Source organism: Nelumbo lutea, chromosome 7, assembly GCF_056320005.1.
Source record: "Nelumbo lutea isolate HS-2025 chromosome 7, American lotus-T2T, whole genome shotgun sequence".
Taxonomy (NCBI): domain Eukaryota; kingdom Viridiplantae; phylum Streptophyta; class Magnoliopsida; order Proteales; family Nelumbonaceae; genus Nelumbo; species Nelumbo lutea.
In genome coordinates, this window is record NC_142690.1 from 30,247,482 (window position 1) to 30,268,990 (window position 21,509).

At 39.6% G+C, this 21,509-nt stretch overlaps 1 protein-coding gene across 5 annotated transcripts in view; it reads left to right on the forward strand.

Moving 5' to 3' along the window:
* LOC148845939 (Rhodanese/Cell cycle control phosphatase superfamily protein) overlaps nucleotides 1-21,509 on the forward strand; it is a 71,739-nt gene that overhangs the window by 37,262 nt on the left and 12,968 nt on the right. For 2 of the 5 annotated variants that reach the window (XM_088954441.1, XM_088954442.1), the window contains 2 exons: nucleotides 1,267-1,329; nucleotides 1,450-1,480. In XM_088954441.1, the coding sequence (XP_088810567.1) occupies nucleotides 1,267-1,329; nucleotides 1,450-1,480 (94 nt within the window). Of the gene's footprint in view, nucleotides 1-378; nucleotides 781-803; nucleotides 938-1,266; nucleotides 1,330-1,449; nucleotides 1,481-12,386; nucleotides 12,543-21,509 lie in introns of those variants that run through there. The other 3 variants (XM_088954445.1, XM_088954444.1, XM_088954443.1) reach the window with 3 other exon arrangements.

The following is a 21,509-nucleotide window of genomic DNA, read 5'->3' on the forward strand; positions in this document are numbered from 1 at the left end:
AGAACAAATATTAATAATGGAGTATGTATTGTAGTAATTCAAAATTATGAATTTTCATATGATATACATCTTATAAATTTTAATAGAAATTAAAAAATATTTATTGTTTATAAAAATAAAGATATTATTCACCAAACATTTGGGAATTTAATATTTAGTTGAATTTTTCATTAATGTTAAAAAGTAAAAATAAAAAGAAATAAAAAAATAATTGATATAATAATTAAAAAATAATGGTTGCATATGTTTTGTGCCTTGGACTTGAATAGAAAATAACAAAATAATGGCTTTATGCATGTATTAATTTGTAAAATTCTATATAATATGTGTTGGACTCTGATTGATCCATTATCATAAAATTATATGATATCTATGCAGCCTGCAATTGATGTTACCTTCATTGAATCTCAACCTACTTTGGGAGAGTCGTATGGTAGAGTGGTCATCTTCTATGCTGCTTCCAATTCATATAATCATTCCTTTGATTCCCTATTTCTTAAGCCATTACAAGTGTATACCAGAAGGGCTAGGAAGAGAATTGGCATGGGGACTATTGATGACACTCCCCATACCCAACTTGGACTCCTAGGTATAGATCAACCAGGTATTGATCCTTCTTCCTCTTTGGATACTATAGTTGATGTTGCCGTTGATGACCTTGATGTTCCTATAGCCCTTAGGAAAGGAAAAATTTTGACTCATCCCTTTACTTGATATCCCATTTCTTACATTGTTTCTTATTCCTTGTTTCCATCATATTGTTCTTTTATCTCTACTCTTTCTTCTGTGTCTGTTCCTTGCAGTCATAATAAAGCATTGTTAATACCTGAGTGGCGAGCAGCTATAGTAGATGAAATGAATGACCTCATGAAGAATAACACTTGGAAGATGGTCGAGTTACCTAGAGGGAAGAAACCTCTAGGTAAAATATAAAGCTGATGGTACTGTAGAGAGATAAGGCATGAATTGTAGCTAAAAGCTACACATAGACTTATCGGATTGATTACACTAAGGCCTTTTCTCCGATTGCAAAGATGAATTCCATCCAGATTGTGTACTTTGTGGTTGGATTACCTTATAATTTCCTAACACCAGTGAACATTTTTTTCCTAGTTCTAGACCTTGAACACGTCTGGATATGGGATCAGATATGATATTTACACTATAAATTGAAGTATTCAACATGATACGGCACCCTTGTACAGCTATTCGAGTATCATAGTCTAAATTACATGTATTACTTTTTTAACCTTGAATTGATTGCAGGAAGCTGAGGCAATCCTTGAGGACATCAAACCTTCTCCATTAGAAGTTTTTGGGTATGGTGTGGTAAGATCTGTATCCCTTGTATGCTATTAGAAGCCTGCCATTGCCATTAAAAATCTGTTACTGTGGATATTGGTACTTTCAAATTTATCTTTTACTGATTCTTCTTTGGTTTTTGCACAGGGTTTTGTTGCAGCCCTCTATGCATTACTGGGTTAGTTCTTTAAATCAATTATTTGAAAAAAAGTAAATGAAAAATGATCAAGTTTACTGGGATGTTATCAACATAATATTTGATACATCTTAACTTGATAAGCAGCCATGTGATTTGTCTAACATTGCCTTTGAATTCTATGAAGCATTATCATTGCATGCAAACAGTGGTGTTTTCTGGAAAGCAAACTATGTTTTATTCTTCTTCTGGCCCTTTTGTGTAGAAGGGATTCCTTTTATTTGAAAGAAACTGAAGTTTTTTGCTCTGTTAGTGATAGATCCTTTTCTTTCCTTTTTTTTCACTTTATCCACATGTCTGCAGTTTAATGGATCAGGCTGGTAAAACCTATGTAACTTGTCTTCATTCCTCTATTTGTGTTCTTCATAAAGGAGATCCAGAAACTGGATTTACTTGGGATTAAGTGCTTCAATTTTTCCACCTAGGATCAAAAGGTTATCACCTAATGATGGTTCCCACTATCTAGGGTCTTGGGAGGGGTAGACATGATACTTACCTTACCTCTGGCAAAGTGGCTACAATCGAAAGACATAATTGCGTAAATTTTAACAATTGTAATTTGGAATATGTTGATAAATTAATTTAGACCTTATTATTGTTTTTTATTTCTTATTTCTTATTTCTGTTCTTATTTACATATAGTTGTTGGTTCCAGTTTTATTCTTATATATGGGTGGCTAGGGGTACTTGGTTATTGTGCCTGTTTTTATTCCTTACTATAAATGTGAGAGAGGGGTGGCAGTACAACTATTTATTCCTGTGAAATTTTATTAATCAAGTCTCGAAATAGAAATAGTACAAGAGTGACAAGAATCCCAAATAGAGGTGTGAAGTGCATCCTCCCACACAAATATAAAATTATGACTGAGCCCAAAACAAGTGATCCCTATTTTCTTTTAAGGTAAATAAAAAAATAAAACTAATTAAAAGATAAGAAGGAGACATCAACCGGTGATGAGAGATCACCAAATTGAACCACAGGAAAAAAAGAAACAAAAACAAAAGAACCAACTCCAAAATAAACCCTAAAGACCCACAACCCAAATAATACAAAAAAAAAAGAAAAACGGCCACCTCCCCAACAAAAGACCAAAAGAAAACAAAACCACAAACTTAGGCATCTTCTTAATATCCTTATCATTAAGCCAATCAAATCTGAGACCAAACTCCACAAAACCAACCAAAATTCCACCCTTTCAACATTTCAACAAATCCCATCCCAACCTCAAAGCACAAGCTCAATTTAACACTTCCTCTTAAACCCCAAAATATTCCAAGCTTAACCACCTCACCCTCTCCACCTCCAAAAAAGCTTTCCTCGCAAATTCTTCCTCTCCAGTAAAATACAGCCCCATAATTTTACTGATTCTGACCTCTTCTACAATTTTGGCCAGATCAATGTTCATTTCCACTGATCTCGTGCTATCAATAACCTGATCATCCTCATTCTTTTGTGCTTCTGAATATTCCTCGTCCTGAATCATCTCTTCTGATTTGCAATCAACCTCTACAGCCTCCTCAACTCCTAAAACAGAGCATCAGCCCTCACCTTTAAGATAACAGAGAGTTCCTCCGCTGTACCTTTGCTATGAGTTGCTTTATCCTTTGTTGTGAGGAATCCCTGTTCATGCCTTGTTTAGGGAGGAAGTCTGCATACCATTTGTTGATCATATTTCCCATTGGACCCTTTCAATAACATTACTAAAAAGCCATTTGAATCTCTTATTTCTTCCCTAGTAACAGTGCATGAAACTCTGATCTAATGGAGTCTCCTACTACTGCTAGACCCAAAAATAAAGCAGTGACATGTCCCTCATTGCTTCTGAATACTCCCCCTATTCCCAAAGGTCCCGAGTTTCCGTAACAATTTCCATCAAAGTTTAATTTTATAAAATATGCTTCAAATGGTGACCAAACTGAAAAGTGAGAACATTTTCTTAGAAGCTAAACTCTTTACCACTATTTCCCAATTCCTTCATGTGTCATCAAAGGATAATTAAGAGAAGATATCCATGCCCAATGCATTACCCTATTCAAAATACATTCCCTCACACATTTCCACTTGATTCTTCCACTTCTCTTATGCCATGCAAAGATAGATGAGTCAAATAAGCTATTCATCTGCAAAGGCAAGTTCCACCTAAACTCCTAATTTGATTAGGAAGGCTGATCTTTATTTGCAGATAAGATAAGGGATTATCCTTATCACTTAAAGAGTCCAGATCCAAATAAAAGATTTGGATTAGGAAATTGTATCTTTAAGGCTATAAATAAGAGAGTAGGGCGAACCTCCAAAGAGACATTCACTGAATACAGAGAGAAGACAATACAGTTAGACTGCTCTTGCCTTCTGCTCTTGCCACCCTACCCTGTTCAATCTCCAGTTCTTGGATTGGATCAAAATTCGATCTTGATATTGTTTCTTGCCAGAAGAAACAATTTAGAAGCTATGCTCACTGTTCCATTCAATTCTTGTTGAAGAATCACTAGTTCTTGGTGAAGAACTACCTGTTGATCCTGCCTCACCCTAAGCTGTGTCATCTTCAGTGGAGGAAGGATTTTGTACTCTCTTTGGGCGTGAAAACCTACGTTGGGAAGAGCTTTCTTGCGTAGATTCTGTATCAGGTATATCCCTCCCTTAATTTGGTTTCAGATTTGGTCTGGTTTGGTTACAAGAACAAACCTTGAAAATGTAGTTTTCTAAATTGGGAATAGGATTCCCGGATGGGAGTAAAGAAATTTTTGAAATTTCGCCCAACATTCCTGTAGGGTTCGGCCATCTATATGATGGATCTCCCATCCCTTCACCTGTAACCCCCCATAGTTGACAAATGACATGGTCCCCACACATCAGAGTGAACAATATGAAAAGGAGAAAGAGATCTTTCATTGTTTACTGAATAAGAATGTCTACACTGCTTTGGCAGTTCACACGACTCACAATGAAGACTCGATAAAGACACTCCCTTAAACATATCTGGAAACAAATGACCCAAAGCAGAAAAAGACAAATGACCAAACCGAAAGTGACATAACAAGACTTTGTCAATAGACTCTGACAAAACTGACTCTAAGCCAACTCCATGAGGTGGTCCAAAAGCTCTATCCGGTGTGTCCAGCAAGTATATTCCATTCGCCTCATGGCCACTCCCAATCATCCTCTGAGATTGCAATTCCTAAAAAACACAATGAGTGAGAAAAAAAGGTTATGCTACAATTCATGGATTTAGTTAAGCTGCTAACAGATAAAATATTTGTATTAGGTTTAGGGACATGAAGGATAGTGGATAAATAAAGGGTGTCAGAGGTCTTATATCCTCTTTACCAGAAATGGGAGCAAGAGAACCATTAGCAAGGGATATTTTCTCTTTACCAGAGAGAAGGTGGTATGAGCAGAAGAGATTAGACAGGCTGGTCATATGGTCTGATGCACTGGAATCAATAACCCAAGGGATTTTATGATTACCTGAAACTGAAGCATGATTTGCAGAAGCACGAATACCTGAGTGATTAAATGCTGCTGATGATGATGTGTTGTTGGAAGAGTGAGATGAAGAAACAATAGCTTCCAAGTGATTTAGCAGCCTCCCATATTTTTCAAAATCCGCCTTCATTTTTGCCAACTACTCAATGGTTGATTTTTCTTCACTCTCCTTATTTCCTCCTTCAAGTACTGTAGCAACATTAGTTGTCTTAGGCTTTCCTTTCTAACTGCCCTTCTTAGAACTGTTGTTATTCTTAAACCTGTCAGGAAGAAGCTCAGGATGAAGCTTCCAGCAAGTGTCCTTTGTATGCTTCGGTTTCTTGCAATGTTCACATATCTGCTCCTTTTTCTTAATAGGACCCTTTGGCTTTATTCCAGCATGTGCAAAGTATTTTGTAGGTGGACTTTGTAACTGAACCTGCTGCCTACTCTCCTCATTGCTTATCATAGCGTATGCATAGGAAAGAGTAACCTCATCTTTGGCCAGGATATTTTGCCTAATGATGTCAAACTCAGGGTTGAGTCCAGTAAGAAATTCAAACACCCTATTTCTCTCCACCAACTTCCTATACATTTCATCATCATTCTTACTCTCCCATACAACTGTCTCCATAACATCAATTTCTTGCCATAGGGATTTCAGTATAGAATAGTAGATTGCTACACTCTTCTCCCCCTGTCTTAGGTTCTTCACGTCACTTTTCAACTTGTAGACTCTGGCTACATTCAACTTCTGTGAATAGGTCTCAGTAACACTGTCCCATATCTCCTTGGCCGAAGACATCCAGAGATAATGCTGACTTATATGAGGTTGCATAGAGTTGACCAACCATCAAATGACTGTATAGTTCTCCTGCATCCATTTCTCAAATTCAGGGTGTCTCTTCGGGTTTCACTTTACTACCTGTGAGATACCCGAATTTTCCTCTACTACAGACATAAATTCTTATAGACTGTGCCCAAGCAAGATAATTTGTCCCATCTAGCTTGATTGTGGTCACACCAGTCAAAACGGAATCTACCGAGCTGAGGCCGGAAACCGACACTTGCTTGAACTCACTTCCGTATGGCTCCATTAATCAAACGAAAATCAAAGAACCAGAAATTTGGTCTATATAAACTTACTTGAAGTCAAACCAGAACCAGATGCTTGAAAACTAGGGTTTTACTCCGTCCAGCTGTTGGAGAGGAAGAGAGAAGATGCAGCCCTCCTACCAGAGCTTCCCAATCTCTTCCAAACCTGAACCGCCCTCCTTTAGGAGTCAAAAGACACCTCCCAAGCACAGAGCGCCACACCCAAAGCTTCATTTTTACCTGTACCTTCGAAAATATCTAGTCGGCTAGGGTTTTGGGCAGCAATAGAACATCACCAGTTTTTGGCAATATCCAGCTAGATTTAAACTCTCCAAACCCTCTACCAAGTAGGCCAGAGATCCTCTGAGTTATAGTGAACCTATCTCTCCATACACTCTCTTAATCGAAGGGTGTATGGGAAAAGAGGAAGAAGAAAAGAAGGAAGAAAGAAACCTGCTCTAATACCAAGATGTAAACCAGTCCTCAAAAATAGGTGTAAACTTGAAAAATTAGAGAGAAAAAGGAGTAAGAAAAGTAAGAGCAGCAGTACAAGATAAGAAGATGGGGAAAAAAGGAGGAAGAAGAAGAAAGGTTTGAATAATCCTTTCCTCTCTTCTCTAATTCCTTTTACTAAAAATTAATGTTAAAATAATTACAAGTATGCCCTTAAGTGGGCGGCCAGCTAGGCAGTAACATAAAGAGATCAAACAAAAAGAAATAACAGGCCCATTAAGAGAAGCCATCATCTCTCCCAGTTGGACAAGGTAAGCTCAAAAGAGGAGATAACCAACAACGTTCGAGAAGAATTTCTGGATGAACAGCTGTACTCAATTCAGTAATACTCATCTCCTTAGTATGCTGATTTTGCAAATTATCTAGCTGCACAAGACCTTCCTCCTAACCTTTCATATCAATAGAAAAAGAAATTCATTTCTGATATAAAATACTACTTGTGGGAGGAACCCTTTTTGTACAAATTGTGTGCAGATCAGATCATAAGGAGATGTGTCCCCGAGGAGGAGATGGAGTCGGTACTCCAATTTTGCCATGATAAAGAAGCGGGAGGACACTTTGGAGCTAGCCGCACTGCAACAATCACCAAGGGCTTGGTTTAGCATATTTCACCAGGTAGTTCAACAAATGGGGTTCAGACAATGCCAATCTGATCACACACTCTTTGTAAAGAATGAACAAGGGAAAACAACAGCCCTGATTGTTTATGTGGATGATATTGTCATTACCGGTGACTGGGTCTTAGAGATACAAAGGTTAAAAAGGTTCCTAGCTACACAATTTGAGGTGAAGGATCTAGGTCTATTGCGTTACTTCCTTGGAATTGAAGTTGTCCGCTCCCAATAGGGCATCTTCATCTCTCAAAGGAAGTACACCCTAGATCTCCTGAAAGAGACAGGAAAGCTTGGGGCCAAACCTGCTGACACTTCTATAGATGTGAATCATAAACTTAGGGACTGTGGTGGTGAGCTTTTGGAGGATCCAAAGCAGTACCAAAGACTTGTGGGAAGACTGCTCTATTTATCCATGACTAGGCCTGACATAGCATATGCTATGGGGGTTCTCAGCCAGTTTATGCATGCTCCTAAGGTAGCACATTTGGAAGCAGTAGATAGGGTACTGAGATATCTGAAGAAATTCTCAGGGACAGGCCTATTGTTCAAGAGGCATGGGCGTATGAGAGTTGAGGTTTACACTGTTGCTGATTGGGCTGGCTCCGTAGATGACAGGAAATCCACCAGTGGTTACTGTACCTTTGTAGGGGGAAATCTTGTTACTTGGAGGAGTAAGAAACAAAGTGTGGTTGCCCGATCTAGTGCAGAGGCGGAATATAGGGCCATGTCACATGGAGTTGCAGAGCTATTGTGGATCAAGAACCTTTTACTTGAATTGGGTTTCCAAGCTAAAGACCCTATGTCACAAGTTGTGTTTTTTTTTTTTTTTTTGTATGTTCCTTTAGTTATGGGCCTCTTTCGTTTTGTTTTATTAATTCTTTAGTGCTGGCCACCCCATTAAGAGCATCCAGGGAAGTTTACTCAGTTTAGAATTCAGAAAATAAAAGATATCTTGGGGGGGGGGGGGAGGGCTAGAGAGAGGATTGAACTCTTCTCTTTTCCCTTCCCTTTTCTTTCCTTCTTCTTTCACAGACTTCTGCTGAAACTTTTCTTTCTTCTTCCTTTTCTTCTCTTTTTCTATATTTTCTGAATTATTGTAGGTGTGTTTTACAACTATTATCAAGTGGAGAGGTTTCTAGAACCTTCCATGCCACATCAACTAAAGTGGAAAGCCATCAGATGATAAACTTATTCTTATAATTGCTTTTAATTACTGCTTAGCAAACTGGGCTGGTCACAAAACCAGGTGGTTGATTTGGTTTCGACCTGAGATGGGTCTGAGGCAGTTTGCAAGTCTATGCTCTTATACTTAGGGTTTCAGATTAAGATTTCAATCCTAGATCATAATTAGGGTAGAAACTTCTAGTGGCACCACTAGGAAAAAGGGAGAAACATGGGGTGCTCACACCAAAAGTCCTTGAACTATCTCCAATCAAAACTGCCCCCTATATTAATAGGCACTAATATATCCTTCAATGGCCAAGAGCCACTCCATAAGAGGCCTAATTGATCTCCAAAAAACTTTTCTAAGGTTTCTTTAGTTATTTAATTTTGGGAAAAAACTCCAATAGTCTTCCTTGGTAAGTGATTAGTTAATAGGAATATAAGATTTCTAAAACTCATCTAGAACCAGGTCATTTAGTCTATGTTGACTAGTCTCTTCAACTTTCCATGCGGTCCACCAGTCCTAAAATTACAAAGGCTTCTTCACTTGGGAACTTTCTTGAACTGATCTTTATCATCTTGTTTTCTAGACATGAGAAACTCAATTATTTGCTAGTTTAATCCAAAGAAAATAGGAGAAAGCACAAAAGAAGAGGAAAAAATAGAGAAAGAGGAGACATCTTTTGGAAGAGAAGCAAAACTGGGAGTTCCCCTTTTTCACACATACACACACACATAGGGGTGGCAAATTTTCACCCAACCCACCCAATTTCTAACCCACCCAACCCGCCCATTTACTTGGCAGGTTGGAAATGGGTTGATCACCCAACCCGCCCATTTAAATTGGTTGGGTTGGGTTGTGGATAACCATTGGGTTAACCACTACAAAAATAAGTATTAATTCCTTAGCCTTTTTGTTTAATTTTCTTCATTTGAATGAAATATTTATAATTAATGCATTAATTTTCTATTAATTATATTGACTAAATTTAGTTTTGTCTCGAATCAACACACTTCACCCAATTCGACATAAATCCAAATCAACTTGATCTAAGTCCGGACCAGCTCAACTTGGTCTAAATATGAACAGACCCGATCACCTTAGTCTGGTTTGTTTGGGTCGGTTAGTCGGTCCGACCTAACCCGACCTAGAACAAGCCGATCCGGGTCGACCTGAATTCGGAACGGGTTCGTGTGAGATGGTTCGACACCCGGTTGCTTTTCCTGGTTTGGACCGTCCGGTCCGACCAATATTCGCGTGACCCGACTTGAATATGGACCGGTCCAATTAATTCTCTTGACCCGCTTCGGGCCAGCTGTTTGGTCCCAAACCCGTGGACAAACCTAATATGGGCCGGTCCAAGTCAATCCACCATTGACTGAACCGGTCCGGTCTGACTGGACTGATCTAGATCTAAACGGTTCAATCACCCTTGATGTGATTAGCTCGAAGATAATCCAATTAGATAGTTCGAGTTGGTCAAACCCAAAATCCGAACATAGTCAAATGGCTTCACCACTTGTGTAAAAATAACATGCATGTAACGTGATTTGAACCTTCACCACTTGTGTAAATAGCAACTACTATTACCACCAAGCTATGACCAACTTATTTGTTAAGAGAGAGTTAGGGCCTGTTCGTTTGCTTTGAAATCTAACATCTAAAAGTGCAATAATTACATTAAGAGGTATATTGGTATTGGTGAACTTTTCTTTCCTCTGAACTCTGAATGCAGAGAATGTTGTTCTGAACTTTGAACTTTGAATTCTGAAAATTATCAAATATCTATTTTGACCCCATATATTAGAGCTTTTGTTTGCCTTTTTGGGGCATCGTTGGAAAACAAAAAGTTGTATGATTGCACTTTAAGAGATAAGAGATAAGAGGAAACGAACAACCATTTTTCTCTTAAAGTTAAAAGATTCCTCATTTCCTCTTAAGAGATAAGAGTTAAGAGTTAAGAAGAAACGAACAGGCCCTTAGTTTCTTTTTCAAGTACATAAGTATAAGATTAATTGGTTTGGGCGGGTTGGATTGGGTTAAAGCGGGTTTGGGTTGAAGGCCAGTGATTTAAAAGGCGTGCCTAGGCGCAAAGGTGAGGCGCATTTTAGGGTAGGTGCCTCACCCAGGTCCTAGGCACAACCCATTCAAAAGGCGCACACTTGGTGTGCCTAGGCGTGCACCTAGTGTGCCTTGTGCCTTAGCCTAGGTGTGTGCCTTTTGAAAATTTGCCGCTTTTTCCTTTTTTTTGAGTCTGGCTGCTGGGCCGGGTTTGCTCGCTTACCGAAGCTTCAAGAATCCCCTATTTGGTAACATTGTCCATTCATTCATCCTAATAATATATCTTCTTAAAAGCAATTAAAACTATAAAATTATTATTTTTTGTGTGAAAACTAAGAATTTAAGACCCTAATGTGGACTTGTTTGGGTTTGCCTCTAGGGTCATGGCACAAAGGCGGCTGGTAGAATTAGGAATGTAATATGTCATATTAGCTACTTGATTCCATTGAGAAAAAAAAAGAGATTGTGGGTTTTATATGCTTGAAAATGTTTTATATGTTTGATTTCATTTTTAAATTCTCATTTGAATATGCTTTACATATTATGTTTATGTATTTGTGTGCCTAGGCGTGCACCTAGTGTGCCTTGTGCCTTAGCCCAGGTGTGTACCTTTTGAAAATTTGCTGCTTTTTCATTTTTTTTGAGTTTGGCTGCTGGGCCGGGTTTGCTCGCTTACCGAAGCTTCAAGAATCCCCTATTTGGTAACATTGTCCATTCATTCATCCTAATAATATATCTTCTTAAAAGCAATTAAAACTATAAAATTATTATTTTTTGTGTGAAAACTAAGAATTTAAGACCCTAATGTGGACTTGTTTGGGTTTGCCTCTAGGGTCATGGCACAAAGGCGGCTGGTAGAATTAGGAATGTAATATGTCATATTAGCTACTTGATTCCATTGAGAAAAAAAAAAGAGATTGTGGGTTTTATATGCTTGAAAATGTTTTATATGTTTGATTTCATTTTTAAATTCTCATTTGAATATGCTTTACATATTATGTTTATGTATTTTAATTTTAGATAATGGGTTTTTTAAAACATTTATTTTAAAACTTAAGTTTATATTTTTATTAATATTATGTTTTATATTTTTCTTTTATTTTTTTATTTTTGCATTTTTTTGAATTTTTAGCTTTTTTTTTTTAAAAAAAATTGTGTGCTTTGCCTCAAAAAGGCGCGTGCCTCAGGCGCAAAATGGCCCTTGTGCCTTTTTTGCGCCTTGTGCTTTTAAAACACTAGGTTGAACCCAACCCATTTAGTTTTATATAACTGGGTCTTTAATGGGTTGGCGGGTTAGATGGATTGGGCTGAAGCTCAACCCAAACCAAACCCAAGCCAACCCACCCAATTGCCAACACTACACACATATCAAAGACATAACTTAAGTCTTAAGGTACAATGGCCATTATATCCCTAGCCACCCATAATAAAAAAGAACAAAAAGAACATTGTAAAACAACTATAACAACCATAACTGACCATAAATCTGACATGAATTGTCCTCTCAATGAAAGATATGGTTGGTAGTTGGTGGATTAAAAACAACAAGAGGGGAATGCTGATCTAGCACTCCATTCCGGTGGCATATAGTCAATATGGGGAGAATGGAATAGGAGAATCTTCCATAGAAAGAAGTGATAGGAGGATGCGACTGTTAAAGATTGTGCTGTGTAAGATCTTTGGTTGGTTTCTGTAACCAATGATCGTAGATAGATCCTTTTTAGCTCTTTTTTATCTGTTAACATTTTGTTCTGAATGCATTAGGGAGTTTGGAACCTTTTTTGTATTAGTGTTCTTCACTGTAAAACGGTCCTCTTAGGACTATGATAACGTGTAGTACCTGTATTTAACATCTAGCATGTCAATGTCAGTGGAAATATCGGTCATCCAAATATAGGAAACATGTTGAAATGTTGTAAAATTAAAGAAACATTGTTAAATATGCAAAAATACAGAATGCTATTGTTTCGAATGCAGCTACAGTAACCCGAACCAGAAGAGAAGGAAGAAGATGAAGAAGAAGAAAAGAGAAAGAGAGAACAGGAGGGTTTAGTCGAAACTAATTGATTCCCCATTCATTCGACCCCCTAATGTTTATTAGGTTCTAATAACATTTACAAAGACTAAACTGCCCTTACTTAAGTGTGGGGCAGAGTATCTCTAATAAAACTGCCACATAAGCAAAGTACTTAACAAACATGAGATGACTAAACTACCCCTATTCGGCTCACTTTAACACTCCCCCTCAAGCTGGAGAATATATGCCATATAATCCCAGCTTGTTACGTAGATAGTTCACTTTCCCTGAGCTTAGAGCTTTTGTAAACAAATCTGCCCATTGATCATTCGAGCCCACATGTTCTGTGTTTATCTCTCCAGAAAGAACCTTCTCCCTCACAAAGTGGCAATCAACCTCTATGTGCTTTGTTCTCTCATGAAATACAGGATTGGATGAGATATGGAGTGCAGCTTGGTTGTCACAATATAGTCTCATAGGTTTATCCATGTGAAACCCAATTTCTTGTAGAAAATTCCTCAACCACACTAATTCACAGGTAGTATGTGCCATGGCCCTATACTCAGCTTCAGCATTACTTCTAGTCACAACTGTCTGCTTTTTACTCTTCCACGTCACAAGATTTCCTCCAAGGAATGTGCAATAGCCTGTAGTAGATCTTCTATCATTCACTGAGCATGCCCAGTCTGCATCTATATACCTCACTTCTTCAAGTTTTCCTCCTGGTTTATACAATAGCCCACGGCCTGGAGCTCCTTTCAGATACCTTACAATTCTAAGAACCGCATCCCAGTGAGGTATACGAGAGTTCTGCATGAATTGGCTCACTACACTGATTGCAAAGGATATGTCAGGTCTCGTGATAGTCAGATAGTTTAGCTTCCCCATTAGTCGTCTATACCTTCTAGAATCTTCAAATACTTCTCCTGTATCACTGCTCAACTTAACATTTGGTTCCATAGGAGTCTCAGCCGGTTTTGCACCTAACAGTCCTGTTTCTTCCAATAGATCAAGAACATATTTTCTTTGACACAGATTTACACCTTGTTTTGACCTAGCAACTTCTATTCCCAAGAAATACTTTAATGTTCCAAGATCTTTTGTTTGGAAATGATTTTGCAGAAATACCTTTAGTTTGCCAATCCCCAATTTATCACTGCCAGTAATGACAATATCATCCACATAGACCACTAATAGGATCTTCCCAGCTTCTGAGTCATAATTGAACATTGAGTGATCAACCTGGCATTGCTTCATTCCAAAACTCTTCACCACTTCACTGAACTTCCCGAACCAAGCACGCGGCGATTGTTTCAACCCATAAATTGCCTTCTTCAATCTGCATACCTTACCATCCTCCCCTTGAGCAACAAACCCAGGTGATTGCTCCATATATACCTCCTCCACAAGATCACCATGGAGGAAGGCATTCTTTATATCAAGTTGAAACAGAGGCCAATCATACATAACTGCCAGGGAAATTAGTACACGAACAGAACCGATCTTAGCCATCGGAGAGAATGTCTCCATGTAGTCCACTCCATACAACTGTGAGTAACCTTTAGCAATAGATCTGGCCTTCAGATGCTCCACACTACCATATGGAAAGTATTTCACAGTATACACCCATTTACAGCCCACAACATGCTTACCAGGTGGGAGAGTAGCAAGTTTCCATGTTTGAGTATGTTGAAGAGCAGAAAGTTCCTCCTCCATTGCCCGCTGCCACCCAGGTGAACTAAGAGCTTCTTGAACATTATTAGGTATGGAAATAGAGGACAAAAGTGAAACAAACTAGAGATGTGAAGTAGAAAGACGAGATAATGAAACAAAATTGGAAATGGGATGGAGGGTAGAATTGCGTTTACCTTTCCGTAAGGCAATGGGTAGGTCAAGGTCTGAAGGTTCAACAATAGGAGCCATGAGAGGATCCGCAGATGAGGTAGAAGCTGGAGGGGGAGTTCGGTCTGCCTGTTTACTGTCACTGATATCAACCTCACCTGCTACAGCATGATTATCCCATTTAGAGGGAGGGCCATGTAGGTCATAACAGAAATTCACTGTGTGTCAGTTGAAAAACATTCCACTTGATGTATGGAACTGTTTGAGATTAGATGCAAAGATGCAAACCAAAAAATAAACAAACAAGAGAGGAAGAGAAGAGAGAGCTGGCGGCAACGAGTGTTAGAGAGTAAGAGGTTCGAACATAACCTCCCTCTAACACTCTAAACATCTTATTAAGAAGTTAATCTTTGACAAATTACAGAGAGGCCCTTGAGTGGGCAGGAAAATACAAAAAAACAGAACATTACAGAGTATGGGCCTAGAATAAAGCCCATAACAGAGAGAAGCATAATATAACATGAAATGACAGTCTATGGGCCATTCGGCCCATCTCCTCTACACTCCCCCTCAAGTTGAGCATAGATGTTAATCATGCCCAGCTTGCCAGTTTCATGTCGAAAAGCCTTGCCTTGGAAATGCCCTTGGTGAGGAAATCTGCCAATTGTCCTTCAGAAGTAATGAATGGAAGACACACTTCACCGGAGGAGACTCTTTCTCGAATAAAGTGTCTATCAACCTCAATATGTTTGGTTCTATCATGTTGTATCGGGTTGTGAGCAATGTTGATGGCAGCTTGATTATCACAGTACAACATCATGGGTTTGTCATGATCAATCCCAAGTTCTTCCATTAAGGACCTTAGCCACAACAATTCTGAGACTCCATGTGCCATGACTCTATACTCTGCATCTGCGGAGGATCGGGCCACAACTGATTGTTTCTTATTCCTCCAAGAGACAACATTACCAGCCACCAGACTGCAATACCCTGAAGTAGATCTTCTATCATCAATATTTCCAGCTCAATCAACATCAGTATAGGCTTCAAGTTTCAGATGACCATGCTTGATAAATAGAATTCCTTTTCCTGGAGAGCCTTTCAGATAGCACAAAATCCGTTTTGCTGCTGCCATATGAGTATCTCTAGGAGCATGCATGAATTGGCTAATACAACTGACAGCATACGCAATATCTGGCCTAGTCATGCACAGGTACGGAAGCTTCCCAAGAAGTCTCTAAAATACCCCTTTGTCTTCCAACAATGTTCCATCCGAAGCTGAAAGTCTGTGACTCATATCAATGGGAGTTGCAACTGGTCTAGCATCCATTTTTCCAGTTTCAGACGACGAATCAAGGACATATTTCCTCTGGGAAATAAGAATCCCATCCTTGGATCTAGCAACTTCTATGCCAATGAAGTATCTCAACTCCCCCAGATCCTTAATCTCAAATTCTGTACGGAGGAAAGACTTAAGGGCCAGAATGCTTGAGGCATCATCACTAATCACTATAATGTCATCAACATACACAATGAGATACACTGCTAGAGATCCACTTTTCTTCACAAAAAGAGTATAATCTGACTGTGTCTGAACATAGCCGAATTTAACAAGTGCAGCTCTAAATCTCTCAAACCAGGCTCTAGGAGATTGTTTGAGGCCATAAAGTGATTTCTTCAATTTACATACCTTTCCTTGCATATCTTTCCCATACATTCCTGGAGGAAGACACATGTAGACCTCCTCATGTAAGTCACCATTCAGAAATGTATTCTTTACATCTAACTAATAGAGAGGCCAATCAAAGTGAGCTGCTAGAGATAAAAGAACCCTCGCAGATGTCATCTTGGCAACAGGGGCAAAAGTCTCCAGGTAGTCAATCCCATATGTCTGTGTGTAGCCTTTTGCAACAAGTCTGGCCTTGTACCTCTCGATAGTCCCATCAGCCCTGTATTTAATGGTAAAAACCCACTTGCACCCAACTGGATCCTTCCCTTCAGGCAAATCCACCACCTCCCAAGTACCATTTTCATGTAGAGCATCTATTTCAGTCTTCATGGCATCTCTCCATTTTGGAATCCTAAAAGCTTCTGATACAGACCTAGGAATGGGGTTAGAAGCAACTGAAGAGAGGTAGGCAAAGTATGAAGGAGAAAGTAGGTCATAAGAAAGGTGTTTGGAAATGCAATCTGCAGTACACTTCTGCTTTCTTTTCCTAACAGCAATGGGGACATCAAGATCTGGGAAGGATGATTCCAAGGGAGCTGAAGCAGTGCCTGTTATCTCATCTGTGGTTGGGAATGTATGAGCCTCAGCTGTTGTAAGGGAAACTACTTTCTCATTCCTGGATCTCTGCCTTTGATACACTTTGGGATTATGGGTAGGACGAAGAGGTAAAGAAATAGGGGCACTAGGACAAGAGGAATGAAGTGGCTGATCCTCCTTTGATTCATTTGGTGAGGATACAGGCTTGTCAAGAGACTCAACTGGGACAGGAAGAGGAAGAGCAAAAACTTGTGACAAACTCTCCCCCTGTTGACAATGCCCTTCCTGAGAGGAACCATAAAAAGGAGAAAGTTGATCAAAGGTAACATCCATAGAGACATGTCGGGTGTCGGTCTTTGGATCAAAACAACAATAACCCTTTTGTGTGGGGGAGTAACCAAGGAAGATGCATTCGTGGGCTTTTGGTTCAAACTTATGTCTCTGCACACTTGGAATGTGAACATAACATGTACAACCAAACACACGAAGAGGAATTGGGAAGAGATCCTTGTCTGGATGAAGAAGACTGAAGGGGGATTTTAACCCTAAAACCTCGGATGGCATACGGTTTATGAGATAGGTAGTAGTAAGTACAGTATCACCCCAAAATCTTGTGGGAACATGTGAGGCAAACAAAAGGCTCCTTGCAACTTCAACAATGTCTATTTTTCCTCTCAGCAACTCCATTTTGTTTAGGGGTTCTAACACAGGAGCTTTGGTGAATAACGCCCATGTCAGAGAGATACAAGGATAAACTCTTCTCAAAATACTCTTTTGCATTGTCAGATCTGAAAACCTTAATTCTGGTATCAAATTGAGTTAAAACAAGCTCATGAAATTGCCTCACAAGTCTCGGGACTTCATCCCGGGATTTCATTAAGTACATCCAAGTGAATCTAGAAAAGTCATCAATAAACAGGATAAAATATCTGTAACCCCCCATAGAGGATAACTGGTAAGGCCCCCACACATCAGAGTGCACAAAATGAAAAGGAAAAGAATATCTTTTATTGCTCACAGGGTAATTGTTTCTACAATGCTTTGACAACTGACATGACTCACAATTGAGACAGGACACACTGACTCCCTTAAACAGTTTGGGAAGCAAATGACTTAAAGCAGAAAAAGGTAAATGACCCAACCGACAATGACAACATAATTTGACTGACAGACTCTGTTGAAGTAGAACCAAAAGCAACATTCTTGGGATGATCAAAGCATTGGCCAGGGGTGTCGAACAAGTATATTCCATTCGCTTCATGGCCACTCCCAATCACCTTCCGAGACTTCAGGTCCTGAAACACATAGTGAGAAGGGAAAAATGTTACACAACAATTCAATGACTTAGTCAAGCTACTTACAGATGATAAGTTGGTATTTAATTTAGGTACATGAAGAGTGGAAGATAAGAGTAAGGAGTCTATAGGCTTGACAGTTCCTTTGCCAGAAATAGGGGCAAGAGAACCATCAGCTAAGGTGATTTTGTCACGACCAGGAAGCAAATCATATGAAATAAACAAAGCGGAAAGGTTGGTCATGTGATTAGAAGCACCTGAGTCTATGATCCAAGGGGTCTTGGGATTACATGAGGTGGATGCATGATTAGCAGAAGCCCTTATACCTGAGTGAGCAAATGTGGTGGTGGCTGGACTTCCAGAAGGGTTGGAGGATGAAGTTACACCTTCAAGCTGGCTGATCATCTTTCCAAACTTCTCATACTCAGCTTTCATGGCTGCCAATTGTGCACTGGCTGACTCAACCTCTGTATCTGTACTTGTGGCTGCATGTGCACTTCCTGTCTTTTTACTATCATTCTTCTTCTGGAATTGGATAGGGACAAGACTGGGAAGCAATTTCTAGCACTTGTCCTTGGTGTGTTTCGGCTTCTTGCAATATTCGCACACCACCTCCTTCTTTCCTGTGCCACTGAGAGCTCCTGTAACCCCTTTGGTTTTAATTCCCATATTTGCAAAATGATCATTGATACTGACTCCTTGAACCTGTACTTGCCTCCTACTTTCTTCACTACTGACCAAAGCATATGCTTGAGACAATGAAACATTTTATTTGGACAAGACGTTTTGCTTTGTAATGTCATATTCAGAATTCAGCCCTGTCAAGAACTCAAAGACCCTATTCCTTTCAACCAATTTCCTGTATGTTTCAGCATCCTTAGGGGTATCCCATGTCACAACCTCTATCAAATCAATCTCTTGCCATAGAGATTTCAGGGCTGAGAAGTATGCTGTAAGTGACTTCTCCCCCTGCCTTAGATTCTTCACATCACTTCTCAGTTTGTAGGCTCTGGCAACATTCAACTTCTGGGAGTAAGTTTCTGCGACATTATCCCAGATTTCTTTAGCCGTGTTCATCCACAGATAATGCTGACTAATCTGTGGCTGCATTAAGTTCACAAGCCACCCAATCACTGTGTAGTTTTCTTGCACCCATCTCTCATAAGATGGATCATCCTCTGGAGGAGTTTTCTTGCTCCCAGAAATAAAACCCCATTTTCCTCTACTACAAATATGGATTTTCACTGATTGTGACCAAGCCAAGTAATTGGTCCCATTAAGTTTAATTGTAGTTACAGCCAACATAGAATCGGTTGGGGTTCCCAAAATCTGTCCATATTCAGCAGCATTCTTGTTTTCAAGGTTTGAGAAATCCATCATGTAAAGGCTCCAATTAGGATTTTAATAGGTTTTCCAAAGTACTAGGGGTCTTGATGAGCTTAGTTTGATCTGAATAGGCAACAACAACCAGCTCACAGAATCAGTTCAATATTGATAACTGTGATAGTCCAGCTCGGTGGTAGCTCTTTCTATACTGTTTTAGCGTTCAAAGGACAACCAGCAAACCTCCAATCACAAGGTATTTCAGGTTCCCAACAACCGTTGTCCCAAAGAGAAAGAAAAAAGGCCACAGTCCTTAAGGACCTTTTGTCAAACACTCAGTGAGCAGTAGTTAACAGCCTACTATTAACTAGAAGAAACCACTTCAAAGTGTTCAGTATAGGTCCAAGAAGGGGCTGGGATGAGGATGAGACTGGTACCACTTAGTTTAGATCAGTTTCAGCAGTTTGGTAGTCCAATAACAGCCGAACAACACTTCCAAAATAACCCAGAAATTTTTGAGTAGAATCAGTCCAGCAACAATGGGCCGAATGGAGGTGGGCTTTGAATGCTTTAATAGTCCTCCCAAACAACAAAATAACCCAGCAAAGGACTGAGAAAAAAACTTACAGCAAGAGAATATCTGGTTTGAACTTCAAACCAGGCCGAACACTTTGCTCTCTGAGATAACTTCGAAATCCTTTTCTCTGTTTTCAAATCAGGCCGAACACCTTGCTCTCTGATTCTTCCTGGTCACCGAACCCTTCTCCAAGTGTGTAGAAACTTGGGCACCCTCCAATGACCTCCAAGAACCAGGCGAATGACCGTAAACTTTCAGCCCTAGAACCTCCTCATGCAGTTGCTGAACTAGAACCACACAAGGGACACGCCAAGCAATGGCCCGCTCTGATACCAAGTTGAAAAAGAATCCACTTGATGTATGGAACTGTTTGAGATTAGATGCAAACCAGAAAATAAACAAACAAGAGAGGAAGAGAAGAGAGAGTTGGCGGCAATGAGTGTTAGAGAGTAAGAGGTTCGAACATAACCTCCCTTTAACACTCTAAACATCTTATTAAGAAGTTAATCTTTGACAAATTATAGAGAGGCCCTTGAGTGGGCAGGAAAATACAAAAAAACAGAACATTACAGAGTATGGGCCCAGAATAAGGCCCATAACAGAGAGAAACATAATATAACATGAAATGACAGTCTATGGGCCATTCGGCCCATCTCCTCTACAGTGTCCTTCCCTACCACAATGAGTACACTTCCTTGTAGAGTTATTCTTCCCTCTGCCACAACCTCCCCCTGAGTCATGACCACCCCGACCAATCATGGAACTGCCATGGCCTCCTCGGGGAGCATGAACTCCCCCTCTTGCTCTATGTCCACTTCCTCTAACTGTCACAAGTGTTGATCTATCAGATAATGTGGAGTTCACTGTCTGTTCCAAAGAAATTCTACGAAGCCTTGATAATACTTCCTCAACTGTAGGAAGAGAAGAGCCCCCTAATATTTGGGCTCTAACTGGTTCATACTCCGACTTCAGCCCCATTAAAAATCTTGTAACATCTAGTTGTTCCTTTTGCTGTTGCTGAACTTTAATATCTGGAGTGGGGATGATAGACATTGAGTTCATTCCTTATATTCTTCATGTAGGCATAGTACTCTTCTAGTGTTATGGTTCTTTGTTGTAAATCAAAGTACTGATAAAGCTGATATACTCTTGTTGTGTTATCTTGTCCAGAATATAGCTTCTTAGCATGCTCCCATATATCCTTAGCCATATCAAGGAATATGAAGTTGGTACTAATTTTGGGCTCCATACTATTCTACAGCCAAGTCATGATTTGAGCATCTTCTTGTTCCCAATCATCAAACCCTGTAGAGTCAGCCGGTGGCTTCTCATTTTTTACATGCTTCACTTTCCTCTTTGCCTTGAGAAAAACTTCCACAGATTTAGCCCATGGAACGTAGTTTTCCCCATTCAGTTTAATTGAGGTCATCCGTACCCCTAGGTAGTCGGGGGAAACCACCACACTAGGTTTCTGATCATTGTTCCCATCTCCTATTACTGCCATTGTACTCTTTCACAGTTGCCTCTAACTTGACTTCTCAGCTACAAGCTGACTGATGTTATTCACAGTTTGATATTTCAGCACCTATTGCAGCCCCTAAACACAACAGTGAGAGCCCACACCTTGTTCTTATTCACACTACTGCTGACTTCACAAACCCACGAACCACATAAGCATCAATTTAGCACTCACTAATCACATGTAGGCCCTCTTACAACCACTCAATAAAAGTTGTGCACCACAAGCACCATAACACAGTCAAATCTGCTACACCCAGTT